General features: G+C 46.7%; 1 protein-coding gene across 9 annotated transcripts; it reads right to left on the bottom strand.

Annotated features, from left to right (window-relative positions):
* Positions 1–631: 631 nt before the first annotated feature.
* SPINT2 (serine peptidase inhibitor, Kunitz type 2) lies at positions 632–23,396 on the bottom strand. 9 transcript variants are annotated; one of them, XM_056796165.1, is made up of 7 exons: positions 22,564–23,293; positions 8,390–8,560; positions 5,503–5,562; positions 3,244–3,297; positions 2,607–2,768; positions 2,221–2,271; positions 632–1,217 (listed from the first exon to the last, which is right to left on the bottom strand). In XM_056796165.1, exons 1-7 carry the CDS (start codon positions 22,691–22,693, stop codon positions 1,051–1,053), a joined length of 795 nt encoding a protein of 264 aa, XP_056652143.1. In that variant the 5' UTR covers positions 22,694–23,293; the 3' UTR covers positions 632–1,050. The 9 variants fall into 9 exon arrangements, with proteins under 9 accessions (XP_056652143.1, XP_007491947.3, XP_056652142.1 ...); XM_007491885.3 differs by having other exon boundaries at positions 632–1,298; positions 22,564–23,292; XM_056796164.1 differs by having other exon boundaries at positions 632–1,235; positions 22,564–23,288.

Consider the following 23,396-nt stretch of genomic DNA (forward strand, 5'->3'; position numbering starts at 1 on the left):
GTTTGAGGTGGGTCCTGAGGCTGATGCAGCCGGAGAACCTGGCCTAGGCTGAGTGCTGGCTCCAAGCCTGGCTTCGTGGGCGAGAGCCCCAGGACCTCGTGTCCAAGCATCTCCCCTTTAGGGTGGGGATGGCTGCACAAAGAAGCTGAACCAAGGAAGAGGGCCGGGGAAATGGAGCCACAATCCTCAGTCATGACATGGCTTTGACCAAGACAGCTTGGCTACATTTGAATCATTCTTGGCTTGTTCTCTTTTGGCCGTGGAAGGGCCCTTCGTCATCAGGTCCAAAGTGCCAAGGCTCAGAGGGGAAAAGTTAGCACTGGGACCTTCTCGCACGCGCCCTAACTATACTTCTCGGGCCCAACTTTTCCTGCAGTGGAAGGAGCTCTGCCGGGCAAGGAGGCAGGGAGCCCTGTTCGGCCTGACCCCGTTAACAGGGCTGCATCGTAATTTCCAGATTCCTCTGCCCTAAAAAAGGGATAATTATGCCCAAATAGCCACAAAACTACCCAAATGTAAGCTGGCTACTATCCCTGCCTAAGTGGCGAGGTGGCAACAGGCAGAAGGGACAGATACAAAAGGGCTTTGTTCCCAAGACGTGTTCAGGAAAGATGGCATCAGCTGGAACGTCTTTTCAAAGAGAAGGCACTTTTATTCATTCATCTTTCACATTTCTTCCTCTACCCCCTTTCAGAATCCTAAAATAAGAATCCGTGCTTTGGTTTCTTTAGAAATATTTCTGAACCAAAATGCCACTTCCCAGCTGCCCCCCTCCCCCCTAAACAAACAAAACTCGGAAGCGTGCTTCGCTTGCCTCTTGGAATAAAAAATAGGTCATACACAAATCAATCGCACTTAAAAAACTAAAGAGGAAACAAAAATACCCAACACGCAGCCTTTCTACAATTTGCTTTCCCTTCTTCCCCTCACCCAACAATTTCTCATATTTACACTGATCAGATTTTGAGCCCCTGTTGCAGTTTGCATATTAAGATGGAAGCAAAGGGATGCTGCTGCCACTGCTCACAGGCGGGGGGATCCCCAGCCTCCTCAGAGGGTGTAGGCACTCTTCACCAGGTACTCCTTGTCATCGATGGGACTCCACACCGTGCTGAACGCACTCGCCTGGTTCTTCCGGGCCATCTTGATAAAGATGACCACCATGGCTCCCAGAAGGACGGCCGCCATCACTGCCAGCAGCACCGCCAAGGCCACGGCTGGAGATAAGAGAGGTTCTAGGCAGAAGGATCCAGAAAGGGCAACTCCTGAGGCACAAGTCCACTTGGGCCGTTGCTCCCCTACAGCCACAGAAGCCAGACAGGTGCAGTGTTTGTAACCCCAAAGAGTGAAGCTGCTCTGAAAGCCTGCTGGGGAGCATCCTTTCTGAGGGTTTGTATTCCCAGCAGGACATATTGGAGAAGAGGAGGCACTAATTGTACCTTCTATTTGCAAAGAGTCCATGGCCAGGGTTCTCAGCAACTTCTAGGATCCTCCCCAAGGGAGCCTCAAGTTTCCACACAAGCTTTCGGGGCCAAAGTCCCTCCACTCAAAGGCACCTACCCTGTCGCTACCAGGAACCAGGGCTAGAGGGGAGCACATGGCCACACAGACTTGGTGAAGAGCAGAAGGGCTACCTGCCAGGCTGGCAGGGGATCAAGGCAGAAAAGGGGCATCAAAACCCTGCATGGTGCTGGAAAGCACAGCCTCCTCTACTGAACTGGCTCCAGAAAGTCGGCAATGAGTACTGGGCAGCCAGCACACTAGCCAGGGAGAATGAGCACTTCCAGCAGGCACTGCTCCTGTGGAATGTGGCCTGGCCAGGGCCATCTGCCCATCTAGATGAGCTCAACAGCCTCCCGGCAGGGGCTCCTACCTCACACTCTGCTCCTTCTGAGTCAATTAGGAGCTGCCTCGTGTGAACAGTCCGTGTCCTCGGACACGCAGACCCTTCAGAGTGGGGGCTTTCCTGCTCGGGTCACAGCTGGCCCAGGCACCAAGCTGCTTCTTACTGTCCTTGCAGGCCCCCTCACCTGTAAGCCCCTATGGCAGACTGCCTTGGGGTGGTCACTAACATGATTCATCCAGGCTCCGGGCTGACCTGCCCCTTTCATGAAGAAAGAACAAAAGCAAGCCCTCTCGGGATCTGCCCTGTTAGCAGAGCACAGAAGAGCCTCTACCGACGGGGGCCCCAACTTTCCTGAATGCAATCAGGACACTTACCTTTGGTGGAGTGGGGGACGACAGGATGAGATGAGTTATAGGTGCGCTTGCCTGAAGGAGGAACAAGGAGAGGCTGAGCAATCATATACAAGAGAAAACCCAGTGACTGCTGGGTGCTGCCCAGCTTTTCTCCAATGTGTCCCTGAGCATCTGCTGCTGGAAAGGGCTCAGTAATCTGGAGTGGCAAACAGAGGGGCCTCTCCACTGAATTTCCTGAGCCTCTGGAAGGCGTCGGGGCCCATCACCCAAACGATGCCCCCTACACACTGCTGGGGCCCCCTCTTGTCCCCAGAGCCAATCTATCCCTCCAGTGACAGAAAGAGGCAGCCTCTAGGCTTAATCCTCATGCTCACATGCAAAGGAATCCGTCTGAATCTTCCACTCACCAAAACATTTTGACATGCAGTCCTCTTGGGTCAGGTAGCTGTTTTTATTGCCTCGACATCCTCCATAGATGAAATGGGCACAGGTATTCTTCTCAGCATCAAAGAACCATCGTTGGAAGGCTGCCCGGCAGGGACCGGTCACTGCTTTGGCTGCGCAGTAGTCTGGGAACACCCAACAGAAGCCCTCAATTGGTTTAGGCTTTGCAAGAGATGCCCCCAAATCCTAAGAAATACAGGAGTCTCTCCTTTGAAAGTTAGGTCCAGTTGGGCTGCCTCTCAAATCCCATTTTGGTAACCACAAGGCTATGAAGAAAATCTACTTCGAATGGTGTCTGTGGTCCAGATCCACATCCCCCCTTTGCCCACAGAGAGAGCTTTTCATTACAGTTCTATTCCTTGACAAAAGGGCCTCACAGTGAACTACAATGAAGGCATTCAACGCATATTTTTGATGTATACATTAAATCAGTGGAAATCCTGTTATGTCTCAATCCCCATTCAAGCAACCACTTCTCACTTAAGGTAAATGGACCGTTTGTGGACCTCAGCACAGGTGAAGCCGCCACTGGCATCCAATTTAGAGAAATCGAGAACCGTCTAGATGAAAATTCACTACGTGTTTGATCCTAAGACTTACCTTCGTAGTTGAAATCATTGCCAGGAAACGCTTCCGAATCTTGCTTTTTGGGAGCTGAAACAAAAACATTTCTGTTGAAGCAAAGCTGGGATCATGAAGATACTGCTTTAGAAGTTAAGCAGGCTCCCAGGAATTCCCCCCAAGGCCCTCCGAGGAGCCCACAATGCCCTTCCAGAAGTAACACGCCCCTCTGGGATGACCTCAGGCTTCTTAAGCTAGAGGTGGAGTTCCAGGAAGGTCTCCTCCAGCCAGAAGTCTATAGTCAGAACTTGCACATCCCTGCCCCACTCCCCCCAGCACAAGGAGTGTATCCTATCTTGGAAAGAATAGGAGCAGGGGTAAGTCAAAGTTTAATATTTGGCCTTCCCCTAGTGCCCAACAGGAGGTACAGGGAAATACTTCTTCAATAGGGCAGGCAGTGATTAAATAAGTCTGCTGCCTCCGGAAGGAATCAATCCACAGGTTTAACACCTCGAAAAATACCTGGCACAACAATTAACTTAAGTTCATGTACAGGCCTACATCAGGGAAAACTCCCTGCCTGAAGATTGTACTGGACACTCCAATGTAAGGACTTTACAGTACTGTGGTGAGCCCATCCTTGCAAAATCCTGATGCAAGAAAAGCTAGTTACACAATACTAACTTTGTTGGAAACGGGTCCAGAAAGAGGGTTGTAGCACGGTAGATCTCTAATCAACTGACAATGAAAACTAACTGAAACCCAATGCAGGCATATCCCACCCAACACTGAAAGGTAATTCTGCAGTGTAAGAATACCATACTTGGAAGTCAGGAGAGGCACGAGTTCAAATTCTGGTGGCTGATACATACTAGCCTGGGTAAATTACCTATCCACTCTTCTCTAAAATAGAGCCAGGAATATTGGCCCCATGACCCCAAAGGTATTGTGGAAGAGTGCTCCGTAAACCTTAAAGCACGGTCAATGTGAGTTCTTCTTATTAATAACTTCCAGAAATTCACGATATTAGGTTAAACAACATTGCAGGGGCAGTTAGTCCCAAAGGAAGAAGGCACTCTATGGTAGAGTAGCAAACGGGCCACAACATTCCCAAGTGTCCTGAGCCAGACGGAAATGTAACTGGGAAGTGTCGAACAAAAGAAATCTCCAATAAAGCATAGATAGCATTTCATCTTAAAACGAAGTCCCCAGGAGGACGGCGGGGATCCTTCCGAGGGGCTCTAGCTGGGGAGTTTCACACCCCTGATCTCTGGGAGGAAAAGCTCGGCTGGAGCTCAAGTGCTATCTCGGGCTATCAGCAACCAGGCGATCTATTCTCTCTCAGGGGAGAACCCAAACAATGGGACCATCGGATTCTTCCCTATTACAACAGTGGGGTTTGGTTAAATTATTATTGCAAAATGCTGCTGGATCAGAGGACAAGTCTATACCATCCCTTCACACGAAGATGTTAACTGCAGAATCGCAGGTCTGCAGGGACACTGGATGCCGCTTCATCAGTCCTCCCAGACCTAAGGCTAGCTGAGGGGTGATCTTCCCCAAGGGGGCTCCATATGTCGGGGGCAGCCTTATTGCATTTCCATCCCATCATATGACAGAAATGGCTCGTCTCACAACCCACATCCAGGCACCACTCACCCCAGGCTCCCGACGCTGTATCCTTAAGCATAAAAGAGGACTAGGACAGCTGCTGTCAGGGCTACAAAGCAACCTAGCATAAACAAAGCTTGAGATCAAGTAGGGCAGGGGCACTGAGGAGCTGGGGGGGAGGGGGGTGACAGACAAGAGGGGCAAAGTAAGCATTCACGTCTTAGGGTGACCATCTAGTCCTGACACTTTCTAAGCAAGCGTCGCAAACACCACACTATCTAGGACTGAGCATGAAATCCTACCTACCCATCACCGCTGCCTTCTCCAAGCAGCTTCCCCTGAACCATCCCTGTCAAAAACCAGCCCCTTCCCTGGCTCTCCTCCCAACACTCACTCTCTTCTGACGTGGCCTTAAATGCCACTTTGGAGTCCAGGAGGCTGTCCGAGCCTTGAGGGTGAGCACCTTGACCCCACTGGGGTATTACTTTCCACAGAACTTAGCTCAGGCTCTACATATGTGAATAAACACAGCATGAGTGACATCTTCCTCCGCTGTCCTCCATCTCCCCCCCTTTTCTAAATAGGCTCAGGCAGGCCTCTCCACCCAACCTGGCAATTGTCTTAATAATTATCTATCTGGATGATGGTTGGTCCTCCTTCCAGTCCAGCTTCTCCCTAAGAACCTACCACTTGGGCCAGGTTCATGTGCTCCACTCCTCCTGGCTGGGGCTTCGTTAGCAGAGTACTCTACAAGGGAACAAAAACTTGCTGCCATTAGAGTCAAAGGAATTTAGCCAAAAGAAGTTAAACTTATCCTAACTCTAAGGAATACTGTATGTCATCTGCTCCTATCCCAGGGCAAAAGGCAAATCCCACCCTCTGGAGGGAGACCAACTGTCTCATTCACATTAATGGACTCGACTCCAAGATGGAGATGGACCAATTGAAGCTTTCTGAAAAAATGCCAGATTGGGCAGGTGAGCACAACTGTCCGATGAGGAGCGAGCGCTGGTCTGAGGGGGCTGAGCTCGGAGGAGCACCAACTGCTGGGAGGCTGTGGGCAAATACTCGTTTGGGCCTGTTTCTTTTTCTAGAAAATGGAGACACGAGCTGCATGCCTCAATGGTGTTGGGAGTACAGTGCTTTGTGACCTGTTCAACACTCTCAGGGTGGGCCACACTTTTTTGAATCAGTGGGAAAATGTTCAGTGCAGTTGGCTTCATCATCCACAGCACAAAAGACAAGCATAAAACCCAGAGCTGATGAGGCCTTCCCAATGGGAAAAATAGACTGCTCTGAACTTATCGTCCCTGCTTAGCACCTGGTGGGAGTGTGGCACTAAATGGGTAAAACATTAGGCAGGTTAAGAAAAAGGAAGAGCAAAGATTCTGGGTGCTCAAGCATAGCTGGCCTTTCTAGAGGGCTTTCAAGTCTGAAGTCTCCCAGTCATCCTAAGAGGCAGGCACTAGAGAGGGGTTACAATGATCCTCATTTTACAGATAAGGAAATAACAGCTCAGAAAGGTTTATCTACTCATTCTTGTCACACAGCTAGTATTAGAGGTAGAAATTCAAACCCAGGGCTTCTTCGCTGCAAGTCTACTTATCCCACCTGTCTTGTGCCCAATAATTTAGCTATTTGCCCTGCCTAAAAACCAAAGCCTAACTGTATGTTATCTACCCCAGCCCACAGCAGATTAGAAGGGGATGGGAGAGGTTATTACAGGCAAGACCATTTATGGCAGCAACAAAACACCATTCATAAAAGAAGCTAACAACTCAAAAAGCAGAAAAAGCTGGAACCACGAGAAAACAGCAGACCTAGCCCAGTAGAGTCAGTCACAATGTACAAAATGATAACCATGTCACCCAAAGGGGTAAGTTATAGACAGAGGACTTGTGTGACATTTTTGCAAGATCACTTCACAAGACTATTACAATTTCCTTCCTACTTATAAAATGAAGACTCTTAGTATCCACAGCTAGGTCCAGAGGAAGTCTTTCTCCCTAGCAATAGGGGAAGGAAAACAAAGGCCTGAGGACTTTGTAGGTGATGGATAACCAGGACTCACAGGCCTCTTAGCCTTAAAAAACAAAACCACAAACAAACAAAAAAAACCCTAGAGAGACATTAGAGCCCCAATGCCCAGAATTCCACCTCTACTTCAGGGTAGGGACTTCAGTATAGCTCCATTGAGGGGGAAAGTAAGCGTTTCCTTCCTTCTTTCACCTGTGTTTTTGTTTTTCTTTTAAGCTTTACCTTCTGTCTTAGTATCAAATTTAAGACAGAAGAGTGGCAAGGGCTAGGCAATGGGGGTGATTAAGTGACTTGCCCAGGGTCACACAGCTAGGAAGTGTCTGAGGCTGGATTTGAACTTGGGTCCTCCTGACTCCAGGCTCAGTGCTCTCCATCTAATGTGTGAGCAGAGCCCCCTAGGCTCCAAACTTCAGCATCATCCTTGATGCCATGCTCTCACCCATCCTACATGGCCAATACTTTGCCTTTTCCCCACTCATACAACCACAAGTCCTTGTCTAGGCTCTTGTCACCTTTGTCTAGATTATTCCAACACCTTTCTAATCTGCTTTTCCTGTCTCGTTTCTTCTCCATCCAATCCATCACCCCAGAACTACCAAAGAGATTTTCCTGAAGTGTGGGTCCATATTCTCTCCAGGATCCACTACAAACTCCTCTGCCCTTCTAAGCCCACATTCCCTCCTGGAGCAGCAGCAGCCTCCCGGCAGTTCTCTAAACAGGACCCTCCAATCTCAGTCCTTTGCACTGGCTGCCTCCTCCCCCTACCTCTTAGCTTACTTTCTGGGTTCCAATCCCACCTTTTGCTGGAGCCCTTTCCAAGATCTCCAAGCAACGAATGCCCAACCTGGGTAGATTTCCTTCCACCTACTCAGCATAGGTCTTGTTTATTCCCTTGAGGGAAGGGAATGTTTTTGGCCTTTTTCTGTATCCTGGGGCACTTAACACAATACCTCACACTAGGCATAAGACAACTGAGTGTGGATGTGCCTGTTACTGTCTAATCCAGCACATAGTAGGTATTTAACAAGGGCCTCTTCCCTCCCTCCTGAGAATGTTGGAGAGCTGTCATTCATTAATGAAGATAATGCTGGAAGGTTCCTAAATTGAGAAAAATCAACCCATACCTCTGTCCTGCTGTACCCTAAACTCCTAAACTGCTGGTGTGCTGCCCAACCCCCAGCCCCCCAACCTGCCCTTTGGTCCATACTCCAAGGCCCAGTCTAACAGCACCTCCACCCCCATTTTTTCACTGTACTTGGTACTTGGATGGGGCACATATGCAGGGCTGGAAAGGACCCTGGAAACCATCTACTGTACAGAGGAGGAAACTGAGACCCAGAGAGAAGTGGTTTGTCCAAGGTTGGGCAGGCAGGAAGGTGCTGATATTCTAATTGATATGACACAGAAATTACTTCTTAAGTGGTTGGTGGATGAAGGTGCCTCAGTTTCCTCTGCTTTCAAGCATTTCTTCCAGATTGTGGTGAGGGACCCGTTACTACAGTGAGATTTGAGGGAATAAGTCCTGCTACTGTCTTACCTGTAACTCCAGCACACACTCTGAGACATTCTTTTCGTGTTAGGAAGTTGTTCTCATTTCCACCACAACCTCCATAGACAAATGTTTGGCAAGCCTGATCTGTGACATTATACCACCACCTTGGGATCGAGGCTCTGCACCTACCTACCACCCTGGGGGCATGGCACAAGTCTGAAATACAGAAAAAGTGAGCCTACTTAACTGGGTAAAGAGCAATAAATGGCGCCCCCACCCCATAGCTAACAGGAAGAACCCCTCTTTTCTGGCCAAAGTCTTCAGTGTTAACAGTAAGGTGGGCAGCAAATGACAACAGAGGCTGCGGGTTCTAGTCCTGGACCGTAGGCAAGTCACAACCTCTCCCAGGATATGTGGGGACAATGTTGGCCTCAAAGAATATCAGTGCTGGAAGGCACCTTCCCCATCCCCAAGACACACACTTGGGACATTTGACTGATGTGAAACGTTCCTTTCTATTGAGCCCAAACCAGGCTTTTGTCCACTCCCTCCTCCAGAGGTAAGCAGAGCTCGGATCCCTCTCCCACAAGCCCAACCGACCAACCTTCTGCCACTGGGAAGACAGTGATTATGGCTCCTCCCCAGAGGATTGTTTTCTCAAGGTTAAATATGAAGGTCCTTCAAACAGCACGGAGCAGGTTCTTTGGACTCATCAAACAAGGCTGCTGGGAGGAAACTGCTTTATAGAGGTCAAGCACAGTATCCAAGAGAGCTATCATTGTTGTTTTAAAAACAAGAATGTAACAGTCTAATGTTAATGGTCTCCACCCAGGTACAACTTTAGAAAATATTCACTTTGTTAACAACACTAAATAAAGGCAATGCTTTTGCCTTGGGTCTCAAAGGTAGTCCGGAAAGTACAAGAGACTTCTGGCAAGGGGCATGGCACCAGGACAAGCCCAGCCTTTGTCCCAGTTTCAGATGAGAGCCTCTAAGAGGCCTCAAAAGGTTAGCAATGACAATGAAGCTCATAGCTCTGACTAAGAATAACAGTTTTACTTGGAAGACTGTGACATGAGATGTAGACTCAGGAGGAATCTTCTGTCTCCAGGGTCCTTAGCCGAGGCCAAACCTTTAGCCTGCATCACTCCAACAGTCCCTCCTAGCTTTTACTGTGCTTTCCCCACACCACTCACTCACTCACTCACTCCACCACAGGATTCCTTTTTTTCAATTTTGCAGTTACATGGAGAAACAACTTTCGACAGTTGTTTTCCAACATTGTGCGATCGATTCTCTGCCTCCCTGCTCAGACAGTAAATTGTTGAATATAGGTTTTACCTGCACTGTCATGAAATATATATTTCCATATTCCTCATACCATGAAAGAAGACACATACTGCAAATACAAGAAGACTCATGATGGAAATAAAGTGAAGAATAGTATGTTTGGATCTGCATTCAGATTCCAATAGTTCCTTTCTGTGGCAGTGGATGGCCTTTTTCATCATGAGTCCCTTGGGGTTAGCTTGGAACCCAGCATTGCGGAGAGCAGTTTAGTCAGTATTCCTTTTAAGAGAAAGCAATCCTTATGCACCCCTTATCCAAGGACCTCCACCTCCATAGCCCCTGGCCCAAATGTCAAGTTCTCTACCGGGCTTTCAAGGTCCTTGCTGGGTCAAGCTCTGTCATGTCTTGGGGGAAGCAGAATTTGACCTTATTCTATTTCTCTAGTCAAACTCGACAGCTTTACCTTCTACTTGTTTTCCAGTATTAAATATATTGGGAGGTTTGGTCAACTCATCAGTCATCCATAGTGGCCACACGCCTGCTTCTTCCCCACATCCAGCCTTCCTTCCCCTCTACTTTGGTTTCTAGCACCTCTCCTTGCTCTACAGTTTGTTTCACACCACTGAACATATGATCGATTGGCCTTGTCATTCATTGCTCCCAATTTTTACATGGGCATTCTTCTTGTCTGACCCACTAGGCTATAAATACAAACACAAATACAAGTTGGAGATTATATTCTCAGCTCTTCTCTTCCACCTCCAAAGCACAAAATTACTAGGTTCAGAGGAGGAGCACCTCAAATACTGTTGGATGTGTTTCATAGATCCAACTTTAGAATTTAAACAAAATGCTGAAGGTCTGATGTACAACCGAAACTAAAACACCGACTTCCCAACGTTCTCATTGTAGTCTAAGCAAATACAATGAAAGAACCCAACTCCCTAATTAGTGACTTGAAGCAAGTGGTTTTAAACAGTGCCTCGTCACAAACACAGATCAAAACAACAAGAACCGTCCTCGGCTGCTCAGGTCCGGCCGAGGATCCGCATTCCTCTAAATCCTGAGATCCTAAGGTTTGAAAACAAGCAATAGGAACATTAAAATGCCAACATAACACTACAACTTCAGCCCATGTTTGTATGTCAGTCAATGAATGTTTAAGTTCCTAGTATGGACAAAGTCCTATCCTAAGCATCTGTTCCCTACCCCCATTATATTGAGAGGGAGGAGGGAAGGACATGGAATAAAATATCTATGAAAGGACAAGTGGAACAGAGGGCAAAGAACTTTGACTCAGATTCAGCATCTCTTATAGCACAGCCAAGGACAATGCTTTCATTTTACAGAAGAGGAAACTGAGGCCAAGAAAGGCTCAATCCCTGGACTAAGTGGCAACACCAACCAGTCTGCTGCACTGTTCTCCCCTTCTATTCCCGAGATGATTCTGGAAGCAAGAGAAGGTGAGTGAAAGGCAGAAATGTAGCTGGAGAGAGGGACATAATGAGTGAAGGGGTTGAATGAGAAATAAGGCTGCAAAGGCAAGCCTTTACAGCAAGACTCCAGTTTGTACTTGATCCCAGAGGCAGGAGGGAGTCAATGCAGTTGTCTGAGCAGGGGAGAAACAAGGTCAGACGAGTGCCTCCTAGGGAAGATTTTGATAGCTGTGTGAAAATTAGACTGAAGAAGGGCTGCAGGAAGAAGGCAAGTCTAACCCAACAGGATATTATAATAGTTAATAATCACAGCTGACACAAAGAGGACATGGAGGAGCCCGAACTGGGTTTGGAGTTGAAGGAATGAAGTTCAAGTTTCAACTTCTGCTTGCTGTGCAACTATGGAGAAATCATAACCTCTTGGTTGTGATTTGTACTGTAAATCATTTGTAAACCATAAATATATGTTGTACAATTTACACCTCAAGATCACTATGAAAAGAAGCTCTTTGTAAATCTTCAGAGTATTACATCAATTTTGAATGCGTTCAAGTTTTGCAAAGTGGTTTCTCTACATAGATTTCATTTGAGTCTCCAAACAGCTCTGTGAGATGGGAAACACTATTGGTATCCTCATTGCCACTGAAAAGGAAGAGATTAGAAGACTTAAAAAGGCCCAGGCTGCAGGCACTCCTCCTCCAAGTCTGCCTGCCACCGGGCCTGGGAGGATGGGGACAGGGGAAGGAAAGCTGGAACTAGGAAAGACTACCAGGATGTGAGGGATAAAAGAGTTAAAGACAATTCTGAGGTTTGTAGCCCAAGTGACTGGGGGGAATGGTGGAGCCAGACATAGGAAAAATGTCACTATTACAATTAAGGGATGAAGAAGAAGAAAAATGGTGTTGAATCCCCAAAATGATCAACTCCTCTCCTTGCCAGTAACACCAGGCCACACTGGTGTCGTCATCTTCACAGAGAGAGCCCTCTAGGTTGACAATAACCTTGAAATAACAGTGCCGGTAGTATCCACACCAAAACTTCTAGCATTGTGCCCATTTGCATTAAGCAAATTTGATTTGGAAAGTACGCCAAAAGCACACCAGTTAACAGCCCAGGGCCCCACCAAAAAACCCAAGAGAAAGTAAAAGAATGCCTCCATCTGAGACCTCCAGGCCCCACTCTCTCTCCTGTCTGCTCTCCCCTGCTTCTTCCTCTTGGTCCTGGCCCAGCTCCTATGTCCATTGTTTCTCTCCTGCTCTGGTTTCCCTGCCCCTGGCCCCAACATGTCCTTGACACCTTGTGCCTGCCCTCTCCCTTCCCCAGGCAGGTGCGGCCCCCATTCCTGCCTCCTCCCTGGGCAAATTCAAATTAGTACTGGTCCGCTTACACAAGGTGAGAACTGTCTATTTTACAGCTAAAGAAGCTCAAAGGTTGAATAACATCCTTAGAGTTGCATAGCAAGGAAGAACTGACACTTGGAGCCGCGGCCCTCCAGCTTCAGTTCGCTTTCCATTATACATCCACCTCAACGTCACCTATGATCTATGCTATGTGACAAAGCAAGCTTTGATAATGTCAGAACCGAACTCTGCATAGCTGGCCGAGAGGAGAAAAGGAGCGACAGCAGCCAGCTCAAGAGATTTCACTCAGAGCCACTATAAACTAGGATTTCTCTAAACAAAACTAACTCTTCCTCTTGAATGACTCAGTTGAAAAGGCCAAAATTCAAGCAAGCAAGGCTTCTTAGTATCAACTAAGCCACCAACCAGTCTCCTTCAGACTCCTACAACACGCACCCAATCCCTTACCACGACAAACAAATTGGATTCTAACAGCCCTGAGAAATAGGAACCAAAGGATCAAAGGCCTACAAGCTAGAAGGCATCTCAACCAGATGAAGAAACCAAGTCTGAGCAAGGAGGTGGTTTGTGGTCCGCCACGGTGACAGAAGCATGGAGCTAGGGAAGCCAGGGAGGGAACTGGAGAAGCCCTTCAATGCTGACCTTCAGGAAGCAACCAGCTTAAAGCCAGCATTTAAAAACCAGTCTTCCACTGCACTGGGGGTAGATGGATGCAAGGCACACAACCCTGGCAAGGCTTTTTAAGCATAAACGATTAAGTAATTCTGAAACAGACTGGCCACTGTGGATTACATCCCGCAAGACAGGTTCTACAAGTTCTGAAAACTGGAGAGCTTTAATAAAGCAAACCAGCCCGTGACTGCTGAAGGACTGGAGATAACCTTAAAACTCGGGCATTATTCATTGATGGAGGCAGCTTCCATCTCCTCTGGAAAATCCAGACCTACAAAGGGGGAGTTCTCACGTTGCATAAATTCAAACTGGGCAAATTCTGATTCCTGAGACAGCAGCAATGGCCTGCCAGGGGTCCTCTCCAGGCACTGAAGCAGCTCCAGCCAGCTGCCCCAGAGGGGAGGCAGAGGTCTAGAGTCAATTGGCTAGTGGCTGTAACTTCAGTTTCAGGATAAGTTTCTTTTTTAAACAAGTTAGCAAAACAGAATCCTGCCATGATCTTGGCCCTCAAATATTCCTTTTGCCTCCCCTGGGTGCTCTAAACTGGAGAGCATTCTAACTTCAAGCCTATGTTTACAAAAGCAAGGGATTGATGCCTGCAGCTCATCTTACAACAGTTAAGTAACTATTAGCTGCTTTCCTCCACTTAGAGTATTTATGTTTTCAAAAGTGCAGGCAGCTACTTGGCTCCTCCGATAGTTGGGCCTAGAGACAGGAGGTTCAAATCTGGCCTCAGATACTTCCTGGCTATGTGACGCTGGGAAATTCATTTGACTCCAAATATGGAGCCCTTACACTCTTCTGCCTTGGAACCAATACACAGTATTGATTCTAAGACAAAAGGTAAGAATTAAAACAAAAGTGCGATTATCCCTCCAGGTAAGAGGCTAAGACATTCCAAAGTATTCCCAAGTGAACTCAGCAAGGCAAGTCTGGGAACTGCCCTTATAATGTGGCAGCTGTTCCAAATGTTTATAGACGTCACATCACACTGAATAACGTTGACTTCAGGTATCTCAACTTCAGTCTTTTCAAGCTTTTTGGGGGCCAGCGTATTAAATCAAGCACATCTTCATGCCAGTGACTTGTAGTAAGACAAGTCAGCCCAAAATCAAGAAACCCATTCGCCCCATTTGCTATGTAATACTGGGACTTGAGCTTTCTGGGTCTAATTTTTTCTCTGGAGTTGCTGTATGCACACTTAACATTCATTAACTGAAACTTCTTTTAGTACTACCTTGTTAAGGAGGGGAGAGGAAAGTCAATCTCTGAAGTCCCTATAGCTTGAAATCAGGTGATCCTATTTTTCTAAGCCATAAGGCAGAGGTCATTTCAATAGCCTCAAGCCAGGCAGCGACTCATTTTACCCAAGAGTTCATTCCACAGTGGAAGAACCATTACCAAGAGAACAAAGTGCTTTGCATTTACCCACAGTGTGGAAGCTACGTTATAACTTCCCCTTCAGTTCGGCTCAGACTTCCTTATTTCTGTACTGGGAACACTAGGCCATCATTTCCTGTTCACTTCCTCATCTCCCTCTCTCCCACAATCCAATTCAGGTTAAATCTATCTCCACAACAACATTCCCTTCTATTCATCTGCAGGCACCACCTGGCCAGGTGGTTAGGGAGCGGGGTAGGGCAGTCCACACCAAGGGCCCAGAATTCCCCAAATTCAATCCCTCTCCCAAAGTCTACACAGAAAGGCAGCAGGCCTGGATGCTTGGAGGCCTCATTTCCTCCCCATTCCCCTAATCGCCAGGGCTCTCTCACTCAGACATCCTCCACTTCCTTTCTATTGACTTATCTCCAAGATGCTTAGCAATGGTAACAGGCCCAGCTGGGGGTAGGTGCTTAAAAAATGCTAACTGAAGGAATGATGTTGGGCTACGGTTGTGCCTCACTCCCTACCCCGAGGTGGGATTCCATGAGAAAATTTCCTAGAATTTCTATTCCCAAGCCAGAGCAAACAACCAGCCTTAACCTAATTTCACCTAGGATCACGGCCCTAAGAGCTGGAGATAAGAAGAGGGCCCAAAACACTCCAGCCTTTAAGGAGATCGAATTCTAAAGGGGAGATAATATGTGAATACTAAGTAGAGAAGGTAATCTGAAAGGGCAAAGCACTAGTAGAAGGTGAACCCAGAAAGGCCTCCCAATGAATTTGGGATTTGACAAGTCAGAGAACTGCACGGTGCTTTTCGAAGATTAAATTTATAATGAATGTTTGTGGAATCCTCAAAGCACTTTCTTCCAGAGAATACAATTCTACCAATAAAATGTGTTTAGTACCTACTGTTCTAAGTATTAAAGACATAAATAAATCAATACTTGGCCCCTGCCTTGAAGGTGCCTCCAGCCTAGTAAGGGAGAGAGGCAAACACAAAATTACAACAAATTTGTTCAGTTGTTTTTAATCCTGTCTTGATCCCAATTTGAGGTTTCTTGACAAAGATACTGGCGTGGTTTGCTATTTCCTTCTCCAGTTCATTTTACAGATGAGGAAACTGAGGTCAACAGGGTGAAGAGATTTGCCTAGGGTCACACAGCTAGCAAGTTGTCAGAACTCTGGAAAAATTGGTTTTCTTGACTGACTTGACAACAAACACAGGGTACAAAGTACTAAGAGAGTTTCTAGGCAGCAGCAATCACTTGTGAAAAGCACAGGAAGAAGGCAATTTAAAGGGCGGGAAGGATTTCAAAAGGCAACAACAAACAAATACAGTTGTCTCCAAGCCAGGGAGCCAGTGTGAACAGCAGGATGCTACTGGACAAAGGAGAGAAGTCCAGTTTGGCTGAAGAATAGATTACGTCGGTGCAGCAGCATGAGATCAGGCTCAGAAAGAGTTTGAGAGTCAGTCTAAAGACTAAAATGTAGTGTGATGGGCTTGAAAAAATGATGAAGTTGCCCAAATTAGTCCTGTTGCTGTGAACTCAGCTGGTTAACATTCAATTCATCTGCCCTGACTCTGTCTCCTCTTTGCTTCATACCCTTTCTCATCTGGTAACCTCATCAGCTCCCCATAGGTTCAGCTGGGTTCAGATGCCCCCCCCCCCCAGATCTTTATGTATCTAGCCTCTCTTTTGAGTTCCAGTCCAGAATTGCCACCTGCTGAATGGACATTTCAAACTAGATGTCACATACAAATATTAACACATACAACCCAGCCCTCCCCATCCCCACCCCCCAACTCCAGAGGCTCACTATCTCTTTCAGGATCAAATATTCTGTTGAGTGTTCAAAGTCCTTGTAACAGCCCCTCCTACTTACCCAATCCTCTTACACCTTACCCCCCCCTTCCCTCCCTCTGCCTCATCATCATCAGGTGACACTAGCCTCCTTGTTGATCCACAAACAAGACACTCCAGATTCTGGGGTCAGGGATTTTCTTTGGCTGACTCCAGGCCTGGAATGCTCTCTCCCTGTTCATCTTCACTTCCTGACCTCCTTCAAGACTTGGCTAAAATCCCTCCTTCTACAGAAAGTCTTTTCTAATCCCTCTTCAGTCTAGTGACTTCTCTCTATTAATTATTTCTTACTTATTCTGTCTACAGCTTGTTTGTACATACAGTTGTGTGCATGCCATCTATTATTAGATTGGGAGCTCCTTGAGAGCAGGGCAGATATTTTTCTTCTGCCTTCCTTTGTATCCTCAGGGCTTAGCTCAATGCCTGGCACATACCAGGTGCTTAATAAATGCACTTATTGACTGACTGCTTCCCAACTTCTCTACCTGGGCTGACAACCTTGATGTTACCCTTCATTTCTCTCTGCCTTATTCTCCACATCCAAGCAGTTGTCTGTCCCTTTTACCTTGGCTGGAATCCATCCCTTTCTCTCACATGACCACCTAACTCCAGCCACCTGATCTGTCTCTGGGCTTCAGATCTCTCCCCGTTCCAGTCCATATTGCTCACTGCTGACAAATTACTTTTCCTAAAGCCTAGGGGATCTTACTATGTCAGTAAAACTCATTGGCTTTCCTTTGCCTCTAGGATCAAATACACACTACACTTTGGCATTTCAGGTCCTTCCCAAGCTGTTTCCAATATACCTTTCTAGCCTTTAATAGACACATTCCATTTCTCTTCTTGCACTCTACAATTCACCTGGACTGGCCATCTTTCGGTTTCTGGACACACTTAATATATTACTCCTTCCCTTCCCCAATCTCCATTCCTCAGGACAAGCTGTTCTCCATGCCTGAAATCTCCTTTCTTACTTTTGTCTCAGAGAATTTCTTGTTTCCTTCAAAATCCTGCTCAACTGTCAATATCTACATGAAGCCTCTCTAGACTCCTCTAGCTTCTAGTGGCTTCTCCACATTAAAAAAAAAATCACCTCCTACTTATTTGATAAATACCTTGTATGCATTATTTCTATGTCTATAAGTTCTCTTCCCCAGTAAAACTTCAGCTCTTCGAGGGCAGGGATTATTTAATTTTTGCTTTTATATCCTCAGTGGCATGGGAGGCTCTGAGAAAGCATTTGTAGACTGATACAAAGAAAGTGCTCCACAACTAGGGGCTATCACAAAGCTAGCAAGAGCCATTATTTGCCTCAAGACACTTAATGGTCCAGCAGTTGGGGAAGCAAAACTAGAAACACTTCAAACAAACACACACTCTGAGACAACATAATTAAGTCCTAAATTGTGTGGGTGCCTCCAAACACTGTAGAAATTCTTTGAGGGAAGCGAGAGCCAAGAAGAGAAGTGAGAAGGCAGGAGGTAGGTCTAGGAACTGAATATGGTCATGAAGAGGCTAGGCTGAAGCTGGTGAGAGGCTCTGGGAGATGGGAGTAAATGAAGGGTTCTGAGCTGGGGTGTAATAGGAAAGCTGCCCTTAATTTTTGGCAATCACTCTGTGCCAAGCATAGTGCTAAGTGCTAGGGAGACAATGAAAAGCAAACTAGTTCCTATCCCCACAGAGCTTATTCCTAATGAGGGAAGAGACAATATGTAGATAAGTTCAAAAAGACACATACAGAATGAATGATGAAGGTAACCTTAAAGAAGCCTCCAGGAAACTGAGGGGGAGGGGGAGCAGGGACAGCACACCCCTTTGAAAGCCCTCCTGCAGAAGCCAGCAATTTTCAGAGGCAGAGCTGAGGAGGGAGTGGCAGTGGCAAGTAGGGAGAATACCAATTAGGAAGAAATCTTTCAAGTAGGAAGATTGGAGAAGAGAGACAGAAGGAAAATTAAGAGGCTTAAGTGACTAGTATGTGGTAGAATCCAAGGCCACTCTAACCCCTCAATCAGACTTTTTATTCAAACAAACTCCCCCCCCTGCACTTAGTTCATCCATTTTTTTAAAACAACAAATAAATGAATATGGTCATTAGGTATCTATCACTGCACAAAGGCGATGCTGGGAACAGTACTGAATGAGAGGCCCACAGAATCATACTAAGATTTTAAATATTCTTTTCCTCACTAAAGAGGAAAAGATCCTTAAAGCCTACATGGAGGAAGTCCTCTCTCTGTAAACCTCAGTCTACAATACCTGAAGCTCCCAGCTGCTAGGAGTTGGACAATCAGACAAGCCTGCCTTCATTTCCAATAAAAGTAATTCTTTGCAAATTTCAAAGCAGTTATTTGCTGAAGTCTTCTATTCTGTTTCAAGATGAACTCTAACTCCACCTATCTGGATGGCTGATCAACCTGGATCCCAAATAGCTAATTCCATTACAGGAATCTACTAGCTACACTTCCTCTTGTAGGTCTGGTAGTCATCATTACCATGGTAAGCCAGCAGGTCAGAACTTTCCCAACAACTCAGATTTTATGGGAATAAGAATAGCATCTCTGATGACAAACCAAAAGCGAATTATAAGGATCATCAATGTTCAGCAGAAGGTGTGTAAACTATCTTACCAAAGGCAGAAAAATCTCCCTCCTTCCATGATATAGCTACCAGCTCTGAAACAGAACTGGAAAACCTCTCTTTCACCTTCTACAGACACAGTCCCAACAACAAACTAAACAATGTGCCAAGAATATGGGCCTTGTTTTTTAAAAACAAACTTTCCATTTGACTCATATTCTGGCAATGCTAAACTCTATCTGAGGCCCCAAGGTAACTTCCCAAGGCACAGATTAGTGACTTAAAATAGTGACTCCTAATTCAGAGTTTTCCCCACCATGCTAAACTGCTCTCAATCCCACTACGGACACTGGCATTATTAAAAATATATTACTATGATATTTTAAATGGTCATTCTAGTAAACTCAACATTTCCTTAGTTCAAGTAGATAGCACTGCAAGCATTCACAAAGTTGGGAAAGGTAACAAACACCCCCAGAGTGAAATACAATCCTTATTTTGGACTTAAAAAGCAGCACCACTCACAATCTAGATTTCCTGAGGCTCTAGGACAGTCACCAGGGAGTCGACATCCATATCCCCAAGATGATATGGCTTTCAGGGAACAGCACGGAGTTAATGAAGTCATTTTAAGTCAGACACAGTAGGCAATCTCCAACTCCCATGAATCATAAGCAATTCGATTCCTTATTTGGCTAAGCATTCCTTCACATCCAGCCAGAGACAAGGCCAAACAAAGGCTAACTTACTTGCTTACCACAGCCCTGGAAAGAGAAGTACCTTCACTCCAGTCCATTCCAGGGCTACCAATTGTTTAGGGCTTACTACAGACCTGAGAGTCAGATAAGAAAACAAGATTTAGGTCAGGGGAGTAGGAAGAGAAAAGCTCTGCTCTCACCATCACAAGCTTAAGGGTTGCTCTAAAAAGGCCCTGACAAGTCAGAAAGGAATGTTTCTGGCGCTAAGGAGCTAGGTGTCCATCCAGACATGGTGGGCAGCTCCAAAACAAAGCAAAGGAACTAACTCTTCCTTCTAGGGACTTTGCACAGTCAAGTTTCTAAATTATGTGTTTCCCATCACCACAGACCACCCCCACCTCTGAATCCCAATGATCAGCAGCAGTCAACCTAGAAGGATTTCAAAATGGCAGGCGTAGCAACCTGAAAGTCCGGTTTCATTTGTGAAAGGACTCCATTATGACCTCAAACATGGTAGCTAAGCTTTCTTCTACATCAAACAGATTGCCTTAATACATTAAAGCTAAATTGCCAAATTAATGATATAAACTATCTACTGGTTCCAAAGACCACCAGACGTTCGTCTGTTAAAGAACAGTTTAAATTCTGAGTGCAGAAATTGGATACGCAATAACCAACCAGAAAATTGGTATACAGACATGTGATACAGAAAAAGGCACCATGAGCTTGAAGCCAGATGTTGGGGAAGTCACTCAACTTCTTCATCTATCAAATTAGAGGGTTAGATGTCCTGTGTGGTGCCTTCAAGTTTCAATATTCTAAGAATCTATTCTTTATTACCCTTATCTATCTGTCGAAAAGTTCCCTCTCTCAAAGCTCAGGAGATAAAGTTAAAAGTTAAATAATCAGATTGTAAAATTAAAAGAGCCCTTAAAAAAAGTTTAGTCCTAATTCTTTGGTTGACAAAGAAACTGAGGTACATCAGTGAAGTGACATGTCAAGTCAATGACAACAAAGACAAAATCAAAACAATTCCAAATCCCTTGTTCCCATAACCTGGGACTCCTTAAGAGCTTTTTTCTTTATTTCTACTGGATAAAATCAACAAAGAGAAATTAAGCTTCTTAAGAAATTCCCTATAAACTTCAGGCCACTTTGAAGGTTGATGTGGAGTGACGCTATCAACTTAACTCAACCTTAAGTTCTGACACAGTCCACTAAAGAATCAGACAAGAAGGAAAACCACATCTTTGGTGTTAATTAGCCCAAGCTTGTTCACAAGGTGATGGACAGCTACCCACAAGGCCCAGGAACCTTAGGCTAACTATCCTAACTGACTGCTGTAAAGAGTTTCTTAGCCTATTTGGAAAATGACAAATTCTTGGCCAGATTGCCTTGTGCTTATTATAACTAGGCATTTCTACAAAATGTCCACTTTCCAATTTCTCTGTGATCATGATAAGCACATTATAAATGTTTATGTTTTCAGCCCCTCTTTTCACTAAAGTGACTCAGGTGCCTAATTCTTCTACCTATCCCAGTACAGTCTTCTTCAAACCTACTATTTCAGAAATAGAAAGCACATCTATTTTCCTTTAAATCCAGAAAAATTTAGTTCTGCTCTCCTGGTGAATAGCTATCTTCTTACGTACTACCTTAGGCTATTTTGAACTGGACTGTCCAAATAAACCTGACCTTAGATAAGAAAAGTCTTACTTTCAACCAGTGCAACTGTGAAATACTTTTTTAAAAAGAGGTCAAGCAGGTATGCAAACATGATCTGCTATTGTACAACTTTTCAAAGTCATATGGGGCCATTCCTAAGTTTGTTGGCTGGGGGGTGGGGTGGGGGGGCCGCAGACTTGTTTGCTACTTCCTGGCTTGAAAAATGGCTGGCTAGACTTGATCAATTCAACCAGAGGCCCAAGCAGGTAGGCTAAGCTTCCAAATGGTCGATGGCTATCTTTGGCTACTCTTATCTCAAATGGCACAAAGGAAATTTGATAAGTTACAGAAGTTTTGGCAGATGGAATCAAACTATGTAACAGAGGAAGTCAGGAGAGGAACAACACCGGCGATCAAACACCCCTTTCTCAATGTCTCATCTGAAGAAAGCATTTCTCCACTGACTTGTCTGTGCTCTCTGTGACCCATTTCTGGTCCCTGCTCGAGCTACGCAGGAATCTTTCTAACCCAGCTAATATTCCTGCTGTTTCCATCAACAATAGTCAAAACCAAAATTCTCTTGCCCAACCCATAGTGTCCAAGGCTACATCCAAAGCCCATCCCTATCTTTGCAGCTCCTCCATGTTATGTCAATGCTACTATTTCCTCGGGCCTCTTCTGGTCTAATGTACTTGAGAAATTTACTTCCTTTTTGGACACTTGACTCCCTCAAAGGACACAGACCGGCACTTGTGTCCAATGCCCGAAACTGGAAACCTACGGTCAATCCATCATGGCACCTATGATCACAGCTAATATGGATAGGAGCACTTTTTGGAGTTACAAATAAATATACATCCTATATTTTCTCATTTGAATTCCACGCCACCCCTGTAAGGTAAGTGTGATTGGTTCTCCCTGTTTTCCAGATAGGGACACCAGAGGCCGAGAGGTTAAATGACTTGTCCAGGGTCACCACGGCTAGCACCTGAGGTTTTCCTATCTCCGAGTTCAACCCTTGCAGAGTGCTACAAATTCATGCCAAGCTGTCCGTCTCTGGCACCAGACTCGGCTATGCGCCCCCCACCCCATCCGGCCTCCAAGCCCCTCCTCCCCTTCCGCTTCTCAAGCTCCAGCTTCCTCCAGGGCGCCCCCTCCGGGCCCATCTTGTTCCCCTCTTTCCCTACAACATCCCCTGCAGACTTTGGGCAGTAGGGGCGGCCCTTCCTCCCCAGGACTGCTCCCAAGTCGCCCTGCCCCCACCTCCCTCACCCTGAAGGTCGGCTGGCTCCTCCGAGCCTCTAAGGCTGGCGGGGTGGTAGTCGAAGCTCCAAGCTGCCCCGGCCAGGAGCAGGACCCCCAGCAGGGGGAGCAGAGCCGGGAAGTGCGGCTGCTGCCCCATCCCGGGCCGTGCTCCGACCGTCCCGCGCGAGCCGCAGCCGAGGACCGTTGCTGAGGGAAAGGGTCCGAGAGGGAGGCGTGGGCAGTTCGGTCAGAGAGGATTCAGCTGCCGCCGCCGCTGATTGGTCGGTCTCCGCAGGTGGGGGCGGGGGAGGTGCGGTCGGAGAGGCTCCGGTCGCCGCCGCCGCCGATTGGTCGGCCTTCGCGGCTCACGCTCAGGTGGGTGCGGGGAAGATTCGAAGAAAGGAATTCGCGTCGCCCGCCGCCTTATGCTGAAGTTGAGTGTAGCGTGGGCTGCCGAGGACGTCGGAGGGGGCTCCGGCTGTGGCTTAGGTGTGCACAAGAGCGAGAAAGTGAGCTCACTGCAGCTGCGAGACCCGTCCGGCCGCTGCGCGCGCGCCCCACCTTCTGAGCTCCGGTGCGCAAGGCGTTGCCGAACGGAGCTGCTGGGAGGTGGAGAAAAGGGCGTGGTCTTGCGCACCTAGGCGAGGACGGAGGCGCTGCGCGTGCGCATGCCGCTAACCTCGCAGTCTTTCGCACCTGGATACTTCTCTACACTCCTTCCCCCTCTCTCTGTGAGGGGGAAAGGGCGGGGCCGCGAGCACCTAGGAGAGGGCGGAAGCTCCGCGCATGCGCAGACTGCTAAATTCGTAGCTCTCCGCACCAAAGGCGGCTAGTACCCCTCTTAAGGTCCTCCTCTTCTC

The sequence above is a fragment of the Monodelphis domestica genome, chromosome 4, assembly GCF_027887165.1.
Source record: "Monodelphis domestica isolate mMonDom1 chromosome 4, mMonDom1.pri, whole genome shotgun sequence".
Taxonomy (NCBI): domain Eukaryota; kingdom Metazoa; phylum Chordata; class Mammalia; order Didelphimorphia; family Didelphidae; genus Monodelphis; species Monodelphis domestica.